This window comes from Anomaloglossus baeobatrachus, chromosome 7, assembly GCF_048569485.1.
Source record: "Anomaloglossus baeobatrachus isolate aAnoBae1 chromosome 7, aAnoBae1.hap1, whole genome shotgun sequence".
NCBI classification, from domain to species: domain Eukaryota; kingdom Metazoa; phylum Chordata; class Amphibia; order Anura; family Aromobatidae; genus Anomaloglossus; species Anomaloglossus baeobatrachus.
In genome coordinates, this window is record NC_134359.1 from 291,496,539 (window position 1) to 291,514,324 (window position 17,786).

General features: G+C 42.4%; 1 protein-coding gene across 1 annotated transcript in view; it reads left to right on the forward strand.

Moving 5' to 3' along the window:
* The window catches only part of PERCC1 (proline and glutamate rich with coiled coil 1), a 29,683-nt gene extending 18,655 nt beyond the window's left edge, over positions 1 to 11,028 (forward strand). Inside the window, exon 2 of the mRNA XM_075319476.1 lies at positions 9,751 to 11,028. Within this exon, the coding sequence (XP_075175591.1) occupies positions 9,762 to 10,577 (816 nt within the window). The 5' untranslated portion in view covers positions 9,751 to 9,761 and the 3' untranslated portion in view covers positions 10,578 to 11,028. The remainder of the gene's footprint in view (positions 1 to 9,750) is intronic.
* Positions 11,029 to 17,786: the final 6,758 nt, after the last annotated feature.

Below are 17,786 nucleotides of genomic sequence, written 5' to 3' on the forward strand. Positions count from 1 at the left end.
TAAGAATATAATTACTATAATACTGCTCTTATATACAAGAATATAACTACTATAATACTGCTCCTTTTTTTTACTCTTCAGTGACGGTTCCATTTTCTCGTTGCCTTTTAGTGATCATTTCCATGTTGACGTCTCCATAGGACGGGGACAATATTTTCCTGGAACCCGGGGAGGGGAGCGGCGGTGATAGTTTATCTGTTATCTAAAAACAAACTGTATTATAGTTTGGTTAATGCCCATGTAATGGCGGAGGCCGAGCCGCGGTCCTCGTGTGCCTAATGGACTGTGTAATTCATTGGAGCCTCCTTAAGTGCAAACATATTGTACATATTGATTTTTGCCTTGTAAAATCAGAGGCTGGAAGACGAGGAGCAGCGGGGGAGGGGAGGGGGGTGTAATATTAACTAAGGTTTACTATTTTTTGTTTATTTTATTATTTTTTTGTTAAGTTTCTGGGCAACCCTGACAGTATAAGCAGGGCCTGGTCCATCCGCCCCCCCCCCTCCCCGGCCGCCCCCAGTGCGATGGGCTGATAAGAGCCAGGACGGTAATGGCTCTGGAAATTCATCAGAGCGGCAGATGCTTGGACATATGCTGCGATGTGTCTAGGTGTGACAGGGGGAAGGAAATGGTCAAAAATTGCAAAAACATAACATCCTCCTAGTGTTATGATGTCATCACTGCTGGGGCCATGACATCACTATTAATAGGGATTATTGGGTCATTTGTGACAAGTGATCCTCATTGGAGTCACACTATTATGGGTCTCCATAGTCAATGAAAAGCAGAAAAAGGCTCAGGTACAGGCAGGTACTGACCTCCAACCCTTTCACGGGACTGAAGGTACCATTCACTTACCTGGGGGAGCAAACTAGACCGGCCGCCGAGTCTTCACTACTGCCACCGGTAAGCAGCCGGCAGAGGGCAGCCCCAAGGGATCTGCAGTACCCCGGCAGCTGGAGCCACAGACACTGTACAGCCTCTGTTGGTAGCAACAGCAGCAGCAGGCATAGTTGTGGTTCCATATGGGATGGATGGATGGTTACGGCAGCAGCAACCAACATGGATACTTGCAGCAGCTCGTGCCATTAGCAGATGGCCGACGTAGGTGGTCGTAGCAGCAGCGGATAAGGAGTGCACTGAAATAGAGCCACAAATCAGCAGCAATGAGAACCTTAGATCTAACAACGTAACTAACTGATAGCCCAGGCACCTCCCTAAAGGGGAAGGTGCCATAAGTACCTGGATTTTTGAATGTACGGTGTCATGTTTTTTTCTACAGCTATTGCACAAATACCTGGAACATCTCAGCTGAGCTGAGAGTCACTTCTGGGTCAGGGTGCGCTGGCCTTAAAGAAAAAGCCTTTGGGCATTCTCAGGAGGCCTGTGAGGTGTATACAGGATCTAGGAGACAGCAGAATAGAGCGAGGACAGGGCAGACACCGAAGGATGGCCGGGCAGGTGAAAGAACAGACACCCCCACCGGGGGAGGGAGGCAGACAGTGCGGGGACGCCGGTATGGGCGTCACAGCTTCTCAGTGATCCTCACCAAAAAGAAGACATCCAGAAAGAAAATTTCTTGGTGCTGACTTTCATAGATCAACGTCCGGAAAGCCAGAGTCAAAATTCCCCCCAAGGTGAGGTTCATCTAGACACAGTCCATGCCCTCCACTCTCCCTCCATCCTTCATCTCATCCCTATTTAGATGGTGGTCTCTACTTCATGATGGACTCTTCCAGTTTTCTGGGTGATTTCGGTAGGGTTCAACAATTCCCAGGAAACTTGACAACTCTTCCGGGATGGGAGCAAGTATGGCTAATACGTGTAATAAGTCCAATGGCTAATGTACTGGCAAAAAGAGGAGACCCTCAAAGAGCATCCAAAAAATCCTTAATCGAGGGTTAAACTGGCCAACTGGAGAACAGGAGGATCCTCCAGGGGCCACACCACAGAAGAACGAATCAGGTTTTGGAGGAATCAAAGGGAACTTCCATCTTCCATCTGTTCCGTATAACTGGGTGGTGGGTCCTCATTCCGGTAGGCTGGTAGTCCAGTCTGTCTCTGCCCGTTATATCCCATGCATGTGCCCGGTGTCGTATTAGAAGAGAATCTAGGAATAATGGAGCAGAGTTTGCAGCCGTAGTGTGAACGCAGCCCCGTGTCCTCACTGTCAATATTTATAGTCCATTCAGCCGGAGATAAAACAGTCAGACGGAGTCAATTTTTTAAGACGCCAAATCAGATAATAGAAATATCAACCGGATGAGTGGAGGGTGAGAAAAATAAACTGGGATTAAAGGGAAGGTCTATTTAGAGGAGATAGTCTTTGAAAATAGAACAAGGTTGTGACGAAATATTGGTGCCACGTTCCAGAATCTACCATGGGCAAGAAATACAGTTTTCCTTTTGGTCCGATTTATGCTTCTCCCCCAGGGTGTAAATTTGCTCCTTGAAAATCCCAATGTAGAGAATTAATAAGACTTTAATAAAAAGGAAATGGCATTACGATACTCATGATACGTGGAATTATGTCAGAGGGAACCAGTCAGCAACATTTATGGATAGGCAACCAAAGGACGTGGTCGGCACGCGCATGGAAAGTACAAGACTAGGAACTAGGTAGAATTAGAATGAGTAATAAATAACACAGGGGTCTATGCCGTAATAAAAATGATAAACGTTCAATAAAACAAAGAACACAATAGGACAAACGTCTTATTATTGCTTTTAATGATAAGTTAAGAGGTTATACCCACCCAAGTATGAAAGTTACCCACTGTGATGGTGGAATATGGGGGGTTGTGTATAATTTTGTGTAGGTTCGTATTTTAGACGTGATGCTCTGTCCATTCTGTGTATTCCTTATGTGTACATTATACTGTTTGCAGGTTAATCACCCCCTGCTGGGCTTTTGTCCCTAACTCTGGGGGAGGGGAGGCCTGGGATCCACCAAACTCTCTGCTTATCTGGGAGATTATTCAGTCTGCCTGAGAACTTCAAGAGAGAAGCAGGAAGATTTATCCACTGTACGAGAAGCTGAGGCTCCCCAGAGAGACCTGGACATTTATCACTTACTGGACTCTCTCCGTGTTCCTGGACTACTTTACCCTCTGTATTGTCGATTATTTTTATGGACCACCTGATTTTGCTTGGAATAAATGTTCTTTGGATTGTTCATCCATCTCTCGCTCTGTTGATTGTGTGATATCGGAACAAGACCCCGTGACACCCACTATTCATGGAATAACTTTACAACCATTGAGACCCCACCAATGTCAAAAGCCCTCTGTGAATGTAGTGGTGGTCGATCATGTTCCAAGCTGCCCGACCACCAGAGCGCCAAGCACAGACTTTTGGCAATCCCCTGAAAAATGAATGGAATGGAAGTGTGCATGGTTACCAATGGCTCCATCCACAGTTCTCGAGATTAGTTGGGTTCCCAGTGGTTGAAAAGTTATTCCCTATCCCGTGGATATGGTATACCTTCCAAACTTCGTACAACCTTTAAATGTGCTGGACACAGGCGTAAAAATGGAGAAGAGTAGCTACTCCTACTTTCATGCATTATTGGTTAAGCATACGTTCTGGGGGAGTAGCTGTTTTCCTTGTGGAGACCACCAGAGGCATAAGGCAGTCATCAAAAACAGACAATGCTTCTTGGGAAAAGGTACAGTACAGATCAAAAGTTTGGACACACCTCATTCAAAGAGTTTTCTTTATTTTCATGACTCTGAAAATTGTAGATTCACATTGAAGGCATCAAAACTATGAATTAACACATCCGTTCACCTTTTCTGTATTGCACAAAGACACGGTGGTTGGATCCAAAGATCTCAAATTTGGACTCATCAGACCAAAGCACAGATTTCCTCTGGTCTAATGTCGATTCCTTGTGTTCTTTAGTCCAAACAAGTCTCTTCTGCTTGTTGCCTGTCCTTAGCAGTGGTTTCCTAGCAGCTATTTTACCATGAAGGCTGCTGCACAAAGTCTCCTCTTAACAGTTGTTCTAGAGATGTGTCTGCTGCTAGAACTCTGTGTTGCATTGACCTGGTCTCTAATCTGAGCTGCTGTTAACCTGCGATTTCTGAGGCTGGTGACTCGGATAAACTTATCCTCCGCAGCAGAGGTGACTCTTGGTCTTCCTTTCCTGGGGCGGTCCTCATGTGAGCCAGTTTCTTTGTAGAGTTTGATGGTTTTTGCCACTGCACTTGGGGACGCTTTCAAAGTTTTCCCAATTTTTCGGACTGACTGACCTTCATTTCTTAAAGTAATGATGGCCACTCGTTTTTCTTTACTTAGAATTTGTATTATGGCAAGAAAAAAGCAGCTAACAGTCTATTCAGTAGGACTATCAGCTGTGTATCCACTAGACTTCTGCACAACACAACTGATGGTCCCAACCCCATTTATAAGGCAAGAAATCCCACTTATTAAACCTAACAGGGCGCACCTGTGAAGTGAAGACCATTTCCGGTGACTACCTCTTGAAGTTCATCAAGAGAATGCCAAGAGTGTGCAAAGCAGTAATCAAAGCAAAAGATGGTTACTTTGAAGAACCTAGAATATAAGACATATTTTCAGTTGTTTCACACTTTTTTGTATTTCATTCCACATGTGTTACTTCATAGTTTTGATGCCTTCAATGTGAATCTACAATTTTCAGAGTCACGAAAATAAAGAAAACTCTTTGAATGAGAAGGTGTGTCCAAACGTTTGGTCTGTACTGTATATATTTCAACACTACTGAAAAAAGTAAAAGAAAATAGTCTCGGCGCTTCCCCCAAGGTCTATGCCGTTATGAGGGATGTCAACTAGATGGATCGTCTGAAGCACAGCTGCACACACGAGCAGTTCACACATTGCCCATATTCTTGCGCTCTATGATTAGTGTGAACCTGAGCAAGGCCTTCTCTCTCCACTGGCATCTCTTTTGGTCAAGAAGTGATGGGTAGTGTAGCGCCGGTGTCCCTGCATTCACCACCCCGGCCGGGTTGCGTCTTCCTCCGCTCTCAATCGGCCATCCACATTTGCTTCTGCCTCCTTCCCCTCCCAGGGACTGTGCACGCAGCCCAGGTGTCCTGGAAGTGTGCTTAGGCAGTGCCCGTGCACAATGGTCTTCCTCTTAAAGGGCCGGCACGCCATTTCCAGGAAATGCCTCTCAGACTATGGCTGAGAAGCACTATGTATTTAAGGCACCCTCTGATTAGGGGAGTTGCCTGTGCAATGCCTTTAGTCAGTCTTCAGTCTGCTACCTAGCTAGTTGTCAGGTCCTGAGCTCCTGACCTGTTATGCTTGTGTCGGTCTCCAGTACCTGCCTTTCCATATCTGTTTGTCCCTGTCGTGCCCACCATTTCTGTCCGTACCCGCCGGTCTAGCCTTCCTCAGTCACCCTATATGGAGAGAAGGTATGCACACCAGTGACTATGTAAGGGGAATATATGAAAAGCAGAAACTGCTGTGTGAATACTGACATGAAAAATCCAATAGCTATATGTAAGAATGAAAATATGAAAAATGGAATCTGCATTACTGCCATGAACATATGAATCAAGAGAAATTTAGCCATTGAATTGATTAATGCAACAGAGCCCCAACACTACGCCAAAGTATTTCTCTACGTTGGGGTCCCTAGCTAGTGTGTGTCCTCTCATGTAGTTAAAAAACTTACCGTGTATGGGAAGCTGAGACCCAGGCTATATATGCGTATAATGTGGACTGGCAATAGGTGTGGGTGGGGTCGGGTTCACAAATGAAAGACTACAAATCAATCAAGAAATAACGTCTGGAACACCATTCCGAGTCTGAACTGGGTGCAAAAACCTAAAAAATCTACACTAAATGGAGAGAAGGTATGCACACCAGTGACTATGTAAGGGGAATATATACTTTGGCATAGTTTTCATGTCAGTATTCACACAGCAGTTTCTGCTTTTCATATATTCCCCTTACATAGTCACTGGTGTGCATACCTTCTCTCCCTATAGTGTAGATTTTTTAGATTTTTGCACCCAGTTCAGACTCAGAATGGTGTTCCAGACGTTATTTCTTGATTTCTCAGTCACCCTGTCTGTACCTGTCCTGGGGGTCAGCTGCTATAGTCCCTGTCACTGCTCTGGGAGTGGTACCTGGTGCCTTGCGGTGGGTGCTTAGTCAAACCCCTCCCACTAAAGGGTAAGCCCGGGTCCCCCCTGTGGTCCAGTAGGTTCACTAACCCCGCTCACTGCCTCTACATCGGCCGCGAGCATTACAGGTAAGTGGCAGAATAGCATCATGATGGGAGCCCTGTATTGTTCCGGCTGTAGAGCCCACTCTTCTCTGGCCGAGTGACCTCTCTGAGCCATGTTGGAGTTGAGCCGGTCCAATGCTTTGGCTCCTAACAACGAAGGCCCATTCCAGCCTTTGCTGATCAGCGAAGTCAAGCATGCATGTTTATGGTACAGTCAGAAAAGTAGCTGCAGGTCATAAACTTTATTATGTAATCAACCAGTTTAAAGGTTTTGCTTACATCGGCATCCAGACATCATTAATAGAGCTGCCATTTTTCCCCATCAAAACATCGGAGACCGGAGCTGACTCCAACAGACCATGTTATAAGTCAACTTTTGCTTACATCAGCATCAGACGCCATTAATAGAGCTGCCATTTTTCCCCATCGGAACAGCGTAGACTGGAGCTGACCCCAACATGCTTCATTATAAGTCAACAGAGTGCGGAAAGAGCCAGTTTAAAAAACTATAACTTATATATGAACTGTGACCAGACATTATTGAGTACAATAGATCAAAAATAACTAAAAATAAAGAAGCATAAAAAAAAGAAAACTATGAACTAATCTTTTATTTTTTGCATTTTTTGGTCCCATCCGTGTCCACATCGCAGTCTGTCATTCCGCTCGACTGGCAAGGTGTCTATATAAATATTAACTGTTTGTCAAGCATCATGTCCTTTAAAAGATCCCTACTCCAGAAGTCAACATAGCATGAAATGTAATTTTCCAGCAATCTGTCAGAGCCGGGCTGAGCCTGGTGATAAGGGCCATACGTCCAAATGTAAGGGGCGACCAGGCATCTGTGGCCAGAGACTTAATAGCAGAATTCACAGGCACACCACTTGAGAATTCCCTGGCAAATTGACCATTAACTTAAAAGTCACCATCCGCTTTAATTTGCTCCCTTCCCCTTGCTCCATCGGTTGCTGGGTGCTAAAACAAATCCCTGCTGTGTTTGCCGAGTGTACGATTACAATACTCCTATCAAATATTTGTCTACCTGTCAGCTCCAACCTCCCCTATAAATACTTTATCTAAAGCCTCAGGTGCTATAGAACGGGGAACCTGGCAAACAAGAAGGTGAGTCGTCTCGGCTCATTTCAGTTTTACATTTTAGAATAAAAAATTATTTCAAAAATACCAATTTTCAAAATATAAAAGACAAAAATATTTTTAATTTCTATTTTTAGTAAAGCCTTTATAAAAAAAACTGGGAGATTAAGCACTGAACAATGAATAAACCAGATGAGAATTAGTTTTATTCTGTTTTTAATTCACAAAAATATATTATATTTCTTAAGTTTTGTGCTTTATTTTGTCTCTTGGTTTCTCAATTGGTAAAATCTAAATTCTAGAAAAGATGAAACACATTTTTACAAATTGAGCAAATGTATTTTTTTAATTCAGAGACTATTTTTTTTCCAACACATACATTAAAACCCAAATCTAAAATTAGTTTTTATTTTAAGCAATTTAAATTTCAATATAAATGTAATGTCTATAAAATAGTTTGAAAACAATTCTTTCCCTTTAGTTACAATGTTTGGATTAATTTTTCATGCTTAGAATAATTATTAAGTTCATATTTGTTTTACGTATAGATGTAAATGAATTAGAGCAATATAATTCACATTAGGAATTTTCTCAGTTTCATGTGAAAACAAATTACTTTTTAAATTTAGAAAAGCTGCACACATTTTTAGAAAAAAATAATCAAATAAAATGTAATTACAAAAAAGAAGGGAAATTGCACTTACTTTTTTTTTTTTTTTTTTTAAAGTATTCTGTCAGGAATTTCTCATTTGCTTATCTCGGTTAATTTTTATCTCGCTTCTTTGTCTGTTGTATCTAGATTATCATTCACTTCTTAAACAATTGACAGAATGTCATCCCTGAATGCTATGTATATATAAATATATATTTTTATTTTTATTTTTTTTTTTAAAAAAGGAATTTTTTTTCAGTGAGTTTTTCAGACTCTGTTGAAATGTCCGGTAGGTCTTTTTCTGTTTTTAGATTATAAAAATGGAGATAAAACATTCCAGAACAGGAACCATTGATTTGCATCAGAACAGAAATAAAAATCTCTTCCATTTGCCTCCTTTCCAGCTATTAATTTTAAGCTGGATAATAAAAAAAAAAAACTTGTACAACTTTTTTATCTGGCAAAAAATAAAAAAAATAAAAAAATATCAAATGGATTTTTTTTTTTTTAAATCATTGAAGTCTATGGGAAATTGATCATAAAAGATCTGGGTTTTTTTAGCACTATGCATCGCCAAGAAACTTGAGATATTTCTAATAAAGACAAATCTGTTAATAACAGAACAAAAACCGAAGTGTCCAATTTAAATTTTTTTTTTAAGACAGATTGTTACAAATCGATGACACCAGGATATAAAAAAAGGCAAATTTAAAAAAACAAAAAGGCTTAAAATAAAAAAGACAAAAAGTAAAACAGATCAATATTCATTTAAAATAAAGTATCTATAACTCATATTTTTATATCTCCTCTTAAAAAAGAAAAATATTTTTGAGAGTATATAAATATAATGCAAACAAAAAGTCAGCATAAAATAACAATGTTCTTTGTCAAAAAAATTAAAAATTAAAAAATAAAAGGATAGACGCCGCCAGGACAATAATACATACCTATGGTTTGTCTAGAAAAACTAAAAAGATAGGTGCCGCCAGGACGATAGTACATACCTATGGCAATATTTCATCTTCTAAATAGCACTCACAGAATAATGTTCAGAATTTCTTATGGAATTTTCTACAAACCTGGGTATTAAAATCTATAAAAATACTTTTTAAAATAAAGTTTTTATTAGGTTATGTGATATTATGTTGACACACATTCCTTTTAATGTTAGGGATTAATGAAAGGGAATGTATACGATTACAACCATTTTTACAGGAAAAAAAAAATCACTACTTAAGATCTTGCTATAGTTTTTCTGGATTGTATTCAAGAATAAGCATTACCACCTCTGGCTTTGTTAGATTTTTTAGGGTTTTTTTTGTAGGAAGACAATGGTTGGGCTTCTTCTGCTATATTGGTGTATCTTGAAGATCTTGGGTCCGACTCCGAACACATCTTTTACGGGAACCTTTCATGTTGAACATGGCATGTTGTAGAGCAGATTGATACATATCCAAAAAAAAGATTGAGCATAAGATTTATCGATCTAAATCCCTACAAATTTTAAGCTTAGGCGTCCACTGGGTGGTTGCAAGGGAGATCCAGGATCTATAATACTGACCAATCCTAAAATGAAAAGACCATGAAATGTCCTAAATTCCTGGATTACACCCAACATCACTGTTTTTGACGTAACGATCTCTATCAAAATGGTTGTTTGCTCCTGCTTGCTTAATATTGCAGAAGTTCTAGTCCAAGTAGAGGAGAAAATCGTGAGGGTGGCCTGTTACATCTAGAAGGTCATGACTTTACTAACCCAAGTTTTGTTTTTTTACAGCATTCGAAACAATGGCAACTGGTGTCATAAGAAACCTCTCAGACTTTAAGTTACCTCCACCCTTCCAACATCCATACTTCTTCCCAGCCCTGACCCAGGATGTAGATTTCCAAGATTCCTCAGAAGAAGATGATGAACTTTTAGATGAGGATGAAATGGAGGACTTATCCTATGCAGAAGAGCAAGAAAACATCAGGTCAACCGGCAACGTAAGCAGCCATGATGTTTCCACCGGAGAAAGCCCTACAGAGATGACTGAGCAGCTTCTCAAGTTTTCAGAGCTCATCAGCAATGACATTCAAAGATATTTTGGCCAGAAGACCAAAGAAGAAGACCCGGACTCCTGTAATATTTACGAAGACTACTTCACTCCCCGAATGTTCGGAGGGCAGGAATTGTATTATCAAGACTTGGTAAAGATGGCACAAAGCAAAGACCACGATGGAGAAGACTTCCTCCACCCTCTCACGCCTCCTGTAGAAATAGACCATAGGATATTAAAGAGTATCTGCACCAAGGAAGATCCCAAGAAGCTTGGTCCTCTCACCGAACTCTTCGACTTCGGTCTTCGAAAGTATACAAGGCAAAAGATGGTAACAGGTAAGGATGCCAGGCTACACAGACTAGATCGCAAATATGCCCATATTGTGCCCATGCACAGGCGGATGTTACCCCTGTCGTTCTGGAAGGAACCATCTCCCGTACCATCCTGCATCCTGAACACCAACACCCCGGACTTCAGTGATCTTCTTGAAAACTGGACATCGGACACACATCACGAATTACAGAGCGCCGGAAGGGACCTCATGAGTGAATTTGGCAGATAGATCCTGAAAATTCCTCCATATATCATGTAATTCCAGATAGCTTAGGAGAAGCAGAAGCTCTAGAATAGTAGATTATGGTAGATCATGGACCATTCCTGGTGCCAAACTCCATAACAAGGTTGTAGGATGAATGGTAAACTTCAGCAAAAACCCAAACTTACTGGATTCTCAAAATCATTACACTGGGGGTTGAGGGATGAGGAGTGGTTGAACCCTACTGTATAGATTTAGTAGACTTGAGGTCTTCTGGGGTACCATGGCCTCAGAATGGGAAAGAGCACCTCAACCAAGCAAGAATGTCCGAGACCATCAATAGACAAGACTATTTTTCCACTCCATGCAATTTCCTTAAAATTGGGTGCAAGCTGAAGACCCCAGGCAACATGTCTCAAGGGGTAGCATCACTATTATATGTCCCCTATGATAAGTATTTTTCCTTATCACCCCCCCATCCATGTTACATACCCAGATCTGTACATAGTTAGATTATATTTTGCTTAATAAAGTTTAAAAAATAAATAAATCTATATTCTTATTTTTGTACCCACACCACAACTAAAAGAGGTGCACGGTGGTTTAGCCCCCAGTGGTTCTAACGCTAAGCTACTTACAGTGCGGGGGAGGGGCACTTTGCATTTTGCCACTGATCACAGCATACAGGCCGGTCTGTAGAATATATATATATATATATATACTATAACTATAATATATAAAGCTGAGTGTATGTGTGTATGTATGTCCGCTAAAGGAATCTGCACCGTTGCATTTACTATCACGAAAGTTTGCACAGACACTCCATGTGACTCAAGGAACGTCATAGACTATGTTTGGGTGGGAAAATGTAACCCCGCGCTTTACAGTTACTCTCCAAAAATCCTGCCTCCATTAAACTGAATGGAGGTGGGAGCTACAGGCTATTAATAGCAACTGTCAGTGGTTGCTATAGGAACAAAATAAACTGTTAGTATAAGAAGCTTATGTGTCAGGTAATATGATGTCGGTGGAGAGACGAAGAGAGAGAGAGAGAAAAAAGACAGACATACAGAGAGACAGACAAGAGACAGATGTGGAAAGAGACAGACAGATGGGCGAAGAGACAGACTTGGATAGAACAGACCTGGACAGAGACAGATCTGGATAGAGACAGACCGGGCAACGAGACAGACCGGTCAAAGAGATAAGCAGGGAAAGAGACAAACCGGGAAAGAGAGAGAGCGACATACACACAGACAGACATAGAGATAAAGACAGACAGACACAGAGATGGATACAGATAGACTGATACAAATACAGACAGAGAGATAGAAACAGACAGAGACAGACAGGCAAGGAAAGAGACAGAGACACACAGAGAGACAGTTACTATCTACTGATAAAGGGTTAAGTGAAAAAGTATCTACTAAAATATAACAAAAAAAGAAAAAAAAAAAAGTAGTGTTAAAGGGTTCGTCCATCTTTGGGGACATTATTTTCCTTGCAATTGGATTTTTATTAAAAATCTTGCACCATGTGGCTTCTATAGCCAGAAAGAGTTAACCGAGGATCCATTAATGAACTCAATCTGAGGTCTTATTGGAGAGATTTTAGATCTTATAACAGAGGTCTCAAACACGCAGCCTTCAGACCCCGTGACGATCACAGCCCTATGCAGGGAGCCGGGGCCGACAGGGCTTTACTAACGATGAATCATTTGAGATGCAGCGCAGAGGAGCTTTGTGCACTATAGGAATGACTGCCGCTGACCACACTCACCTGACCTGACCCCATTGGACTTCTTTCTGCAAACAGCGGGTGTATGCGACCCCTCCACCAACATTGCAGAACCTACGACCATGTATCACAGATGCTTGTGCAAACGTGTCACCTACCACATTGCACAATGTGCAGCAAGATACAGTATGCTGTGCAGAGCCCAGATGGGTATTGCAGCTGACGGGGGCCACTTGGCCAAATGAGCGCCATATGTGTGACCAGCATTCAATGTTTTGGAGGGGTCATGGGTTTCATATCATAGCATTTCTGTATGCAAGGTGTGGATTCGTATTGAATTGATGATTCCCCTCAACTTTGTAATTCCCTTTTTTTCTCTATCTCGTTCCGTTTTCGAGATAAAAATGCTAACTCTGTTTTCCACCAGGTGGCGCTATAGGTGGTTTCATTGCATAGAGCAGGGGTGGGGAATCTGCGGCCCGGGATGACTTTTCCTGCGGCCCCTGGGCACATTGCCGGTGACCGCAGTGCTTGAGCGGCAGCCGCGATCTTACAGGCTGCTGTCCCTTTAAATCCCATTGGTGATGCAAGGACGTGCACGCATTTACGTGCGCATGCCATGAGATCTTCACGCTGCTCAGGGCTTACCTTGTGGGCGTGGCAGCGCGAGTCTCGATCCCGTCCCACAGAAGAACTAGAGGAGCAGCAGCTTACCCGCCGCTCTGCTGCACATGCATCCCGGACCTGTGGTGTGTGACTCCTCCCCCCTCCCATGCGGTGAGCTTCAGCCTGCAACCAAATGCTTTTCCCCTCTAGTAGTGTGCGTGTGTGCCCCCCTAGTAGTGTGTGTCCCCCATTACTGTGTGCCCCTCTAGTAGTGTGTGTGCCATCCCCAGTGCTATGTGCCCCCTAGTAGTGTGTGTCCCCCTCAGTGCTGTGTGCCCCCCTAGTAGTGTGTGTGCCCCCTAGTAGTGTGTGTGCCATCCCCCAGTGCTATGTGCCCCCTAGTAGTGTATGTGCCCCATTACTGTGTGTGCCATCCCCAGTGCTATGTGCCCCCTAGTAGTGTGTGTCCCCCTCAGTGCTGTGTGCCCCCCTAGTAGTGTGTGTGCCATCCCCCAGTGCTATGTGCCCCCTAGTAGTGCTGTTTTCCATCCCCCAGTGATATGAGCCCCCTAGTAGTATGTCCCCCTCAGTGCTGTGTGCCCCCCTAGTAGTGTATGCCATCCTCCAGTGCTATGTGCCCCCTCAGTGCTGCGTGCCATCCCCCAGTGATGTGTGCCCCCTAGTAGTGTGTGTCCCCCTCAGTGCTATGTGCCCCCCTAGTAGTGTGTGTGCCATCCCCCAGTGATATGTGCCCCCTCAGTGCTGTGTGCCATCCCCAAACAATCTGTGCCCTCTAGTAGTGTGTGTGTGTGTGTCCCTCATTGCTGGGTGCCCCCTAGTAGTGTGTGCCAACCCCCAGTGCTATGTACCATTCCCCAATGCTGTGCCAGCTCTCAGTGCTGTGTACCCCCTCAATGCTGTGTTACCCCCACAGTTGTCCATACCCCCTAGAGCTGTTCGTGCCCCCCTGGTGATGTCTATGATCCCCCCAGTACTGTCCGTGACTCCCAGTCATGTCCATGCCCCCCTAGTGCTGTCTGCACCACATAATGCTGTCCATGTCGCCCCTACTGCTCTCCATAACCCCCTAGTGCTGTTCATGCTGCCTGTGCCACCGCCAGTGCTGTCCATGCCCGCCAGTGCTGTTCGTGCTCTCCCAGTGCTATCTGTGCTTCCCCAGTGATGTGTGTACCCCACCCCTTCCTGTGATGTAAATGCCCCAGCCTCTCCTGTGATATATATGCCGACAGCTCCTTCTGTGATGTGTACCCCAGCGTCTCCTGTAATTTATGTTCCCCAGCATCTCCTGTGATGTGTATGCCCCAGCTCTCCTGCAATGTGTATACCCCAGCGTCTCCTCTAATTAATGTGCCCCAGCATCAGCTCTAATTAATGTGCCCCAGCATCAGCTCTAATTAATGTGCCCCAGCGTCTCCTCTAATTAATGTGCCCCAGAGTCTCCTGTAATTTATGTGCCCCAGCGTCTCCTGTAATTTATGCGCTCCAGCGATGTGTATACCCCCCGCGTCTCCTGAAATGTATATGCCCCAGAGTCTCCTGTGATGTGTATGCCCCCAGCCTCTCCAGACCGAGACAAGCCTGGAAAAGCAGTTGTGAGAAGCAATATGATCAATATCATCTAACATCACAGCTGCAGCAAAGAAAAGCCGCTGCAGCCACCACAGTAGGGTGAGTTAATTGTTTGACCAAATATAGCAGGTAATTTTCAAGGTGATAATTTGTGCGGCCCCCAAAGGATGGTAGAATAGTTCAAATGGCCCCCGGCAGAAAAAAGGTTCCCCACCCCTGGCGTAGCGCATGGCTACTTTACTATACCTAGACACCACTTCTATGCCTATAGCTGCCACCGTTCTCAAGTTAATGGCGGTGGACAGGATATGGGTGGACACACTGTATATACACACACATATAGTGGCTTGCGAAAGTATTCTCCACAACAGTATCACGGACCTGCCTGTTGTGTTCCTTGGTCTTCATGATGCTCTCTGCGCTTTACACAGACCCCTGAGACTATCACAGAGCAGGGGCATTTATACGGAGACTTGATTACACACAGGGGCTTATATTTATCATCATCAGTCATTTAGGACAACATTGCATCATTCAGAGATCCTCAATCAACTTCTGGAGTGAGTTTGCTGCACTGAAAGTAAAGGGGATGAATAATATTGCACGCCACAATTTTCAGTTTATTCTTTTTTACAAAAGTTTAAAATAAGCAATAAATTTCGTCCCACTTGTTGTTGATTCTTCACCATAACATTACATTCTTATCTTTACGTTTCAAGCCTGCAATGAGGGAAAAGGTTGAAAAATTCAAGGGAACCGAATACTTTCGCAAGGCACTGTATATTGGGATTCAAAATTCAATAAACAACTGTTTATTGGGATCCAAAATTGTCAATTAACAACTCTGTTTCAAGCATGTGATGCTAGCTCAAACTCACTTGTGGCAAGTAACAGGTGTGGGCAATATGAAAATCACACCTGAAACCAAATAAAAAGGGGAGAAGTTGACTCAGTCTTTGCATTGTGTGTCTGTGTGTGCCCCACTAAGCATGAAGATCAGAAAGAGGAGAAGAGAACGGTCTGAGGACTTGAGAACCAAAATTGTATATATATTTTATTTTTTTTATTTTTTTCTTGATTATATATTTTTTATTTTATATACATACACACACATATACATATACATGTGTATGTGTGTGTGTGTATGTATATAAAATAAAAAATATATAATCAAGAAAAAAATAATATATATATAAAAATATATATTTTTATTTTTTTTTTCTTGATTATATTTTTTTATTTTATATACATATATATGTATATAAAATAAAAAATATATAATCAAGAAAATAAATAAAAATAAAGATATATGTCCAACAATGTAGACCAGCTCACTCCTGTGAATCACCTGGATCCTCAGCTGACCTGGTTAACTCCGTTGTGCCCGGATCAGGACGTAGGAGTCCATCCATACAAATGTGAACAACAACAAGGCAGAGTCAAGCAATAACGTGAGCAATCCAGGATGCTGTTAAAAAATTTTTTTCCTTCTTTTTATTCATAAATTCATTCTGCAGATTCTGGACCGTGAAGAAGGCGGATTTTACCGCTGAAACGCGTAGTCCTATCTGCGCTATTTTCCTGCGATAAATGCTGTTCTGAATTGCTTGGACCATTATATTTTAATGAATTTATGAATAAAAAGAAGGAAATTTTTTTTTAACAGCATCCTGGATTGCTCACGTTATTGCTGGACTCTGCCTTGTTGTTGTTCATATATATATATACACACACACATACACGCACATACATACATTTTATATATATATATATATATATATATATATATATATATATATATATATATACCGTATTTTTCGCTTTATAAGACGCACCTGATTATAAGACGCACCCCCAAATTTGGTGAAGGAAAAGAGAATTATTTTTTTTAATGTTAAATGGGGTCCTTCTTATAATGCCAGTGTCCCTCTAACAAATCATATAGGGTATATGTCCCTCATAGCCCCCCATCCTAAAATTAGCCCCCCTAATCTGGAGATGGCCCCCTTATATTGAATATAGCCCCCTTGTGATGGCACACGTTCCCCTGTGCTGCCTATGGCCCCCTATGGATAGCATACATTCCCCTGTGCTGCCTATGGCCCCCTATGGATTGCATACATTCCCCTGTGCTGCCTATGGCCCCCTATGGATTGCATACATTCCCCTGTGCTGCCTATGGTCCCCTATGGATTGCACAAGTCCCCCTGTGTTCGATATCGCCCCCATAGTGCTGCCCGTGGCCCCTATAGATCGCACAAGTCCCCCTGTGTTAGATATCGCCCCCAGGCTGCTGCCCATAGTAAAATAAAACCCTCTTTCCTTACCTCCTCCAGCGCTGATCTCCCTGCTGTCTCCCTCCGTGCTTCTCTTCCTTACTTCCTGGTTCTCAGTGCGGTCATGTGATCGGCACAGCAGGCTGAGATCTCTGCCTGACTGTTCACAGTGGAAGTAGGGACACGGGGAGAAACGCTGGAGGGGGTAAGTAAAGCCTTTTTATTTTAGAATGAGCAGCAGCCTGGGGGCCAAAACTAACACAGGGGGGGGGGGGGCATGTGCCATCACAGGGGGGCGCAGGGACAAATAATATGCACCACTCCCCCAGCCCATCACTGCGTGCGATTTCAGCACCATTGGAGATGGACAGCGGCTGTGCATATTATATGAGCGGGTGCAGGAGATCAAAGGCTGCAGCCCGCAGCGTTCACCTGCCCCCAGCAGCACTCCCACCTCCCCTGGACCCTGCAGTGTACATATACACACATACATACATATATATACACATATATATATACACATATACATATATATATATACATATATATATATATATTATATATATATATATATATATATATATATATACACACCCTCTCCCACCCCGTATATTCGGCTTATAAGACGCACCCCCTACTTTCCCCCAATATTTGGGGGAACAAAAGTGCGTCTTATAAAGCGAAAAATACGGTATATATAAAATATATATATATATATATATATATACACACACATATATATAAATATATATATATATATATATATATATTTATTTTTTTTTATTATTATAGCTATATATGGAGTGCTACAATATCAATATATAGATAATATATATATATATATATATATATATATATATATATATATATATATATATATATATATAAAAATCTATATAATATATATTATATATATAGATATATGGAATTCTACAATATACAACGCATTTATTGCAATTTAATGGCTTCAGAGACAAAATCCTGAGCGCCATCGCCACCTGCTGGCGACATAACGTATAATAAGTAA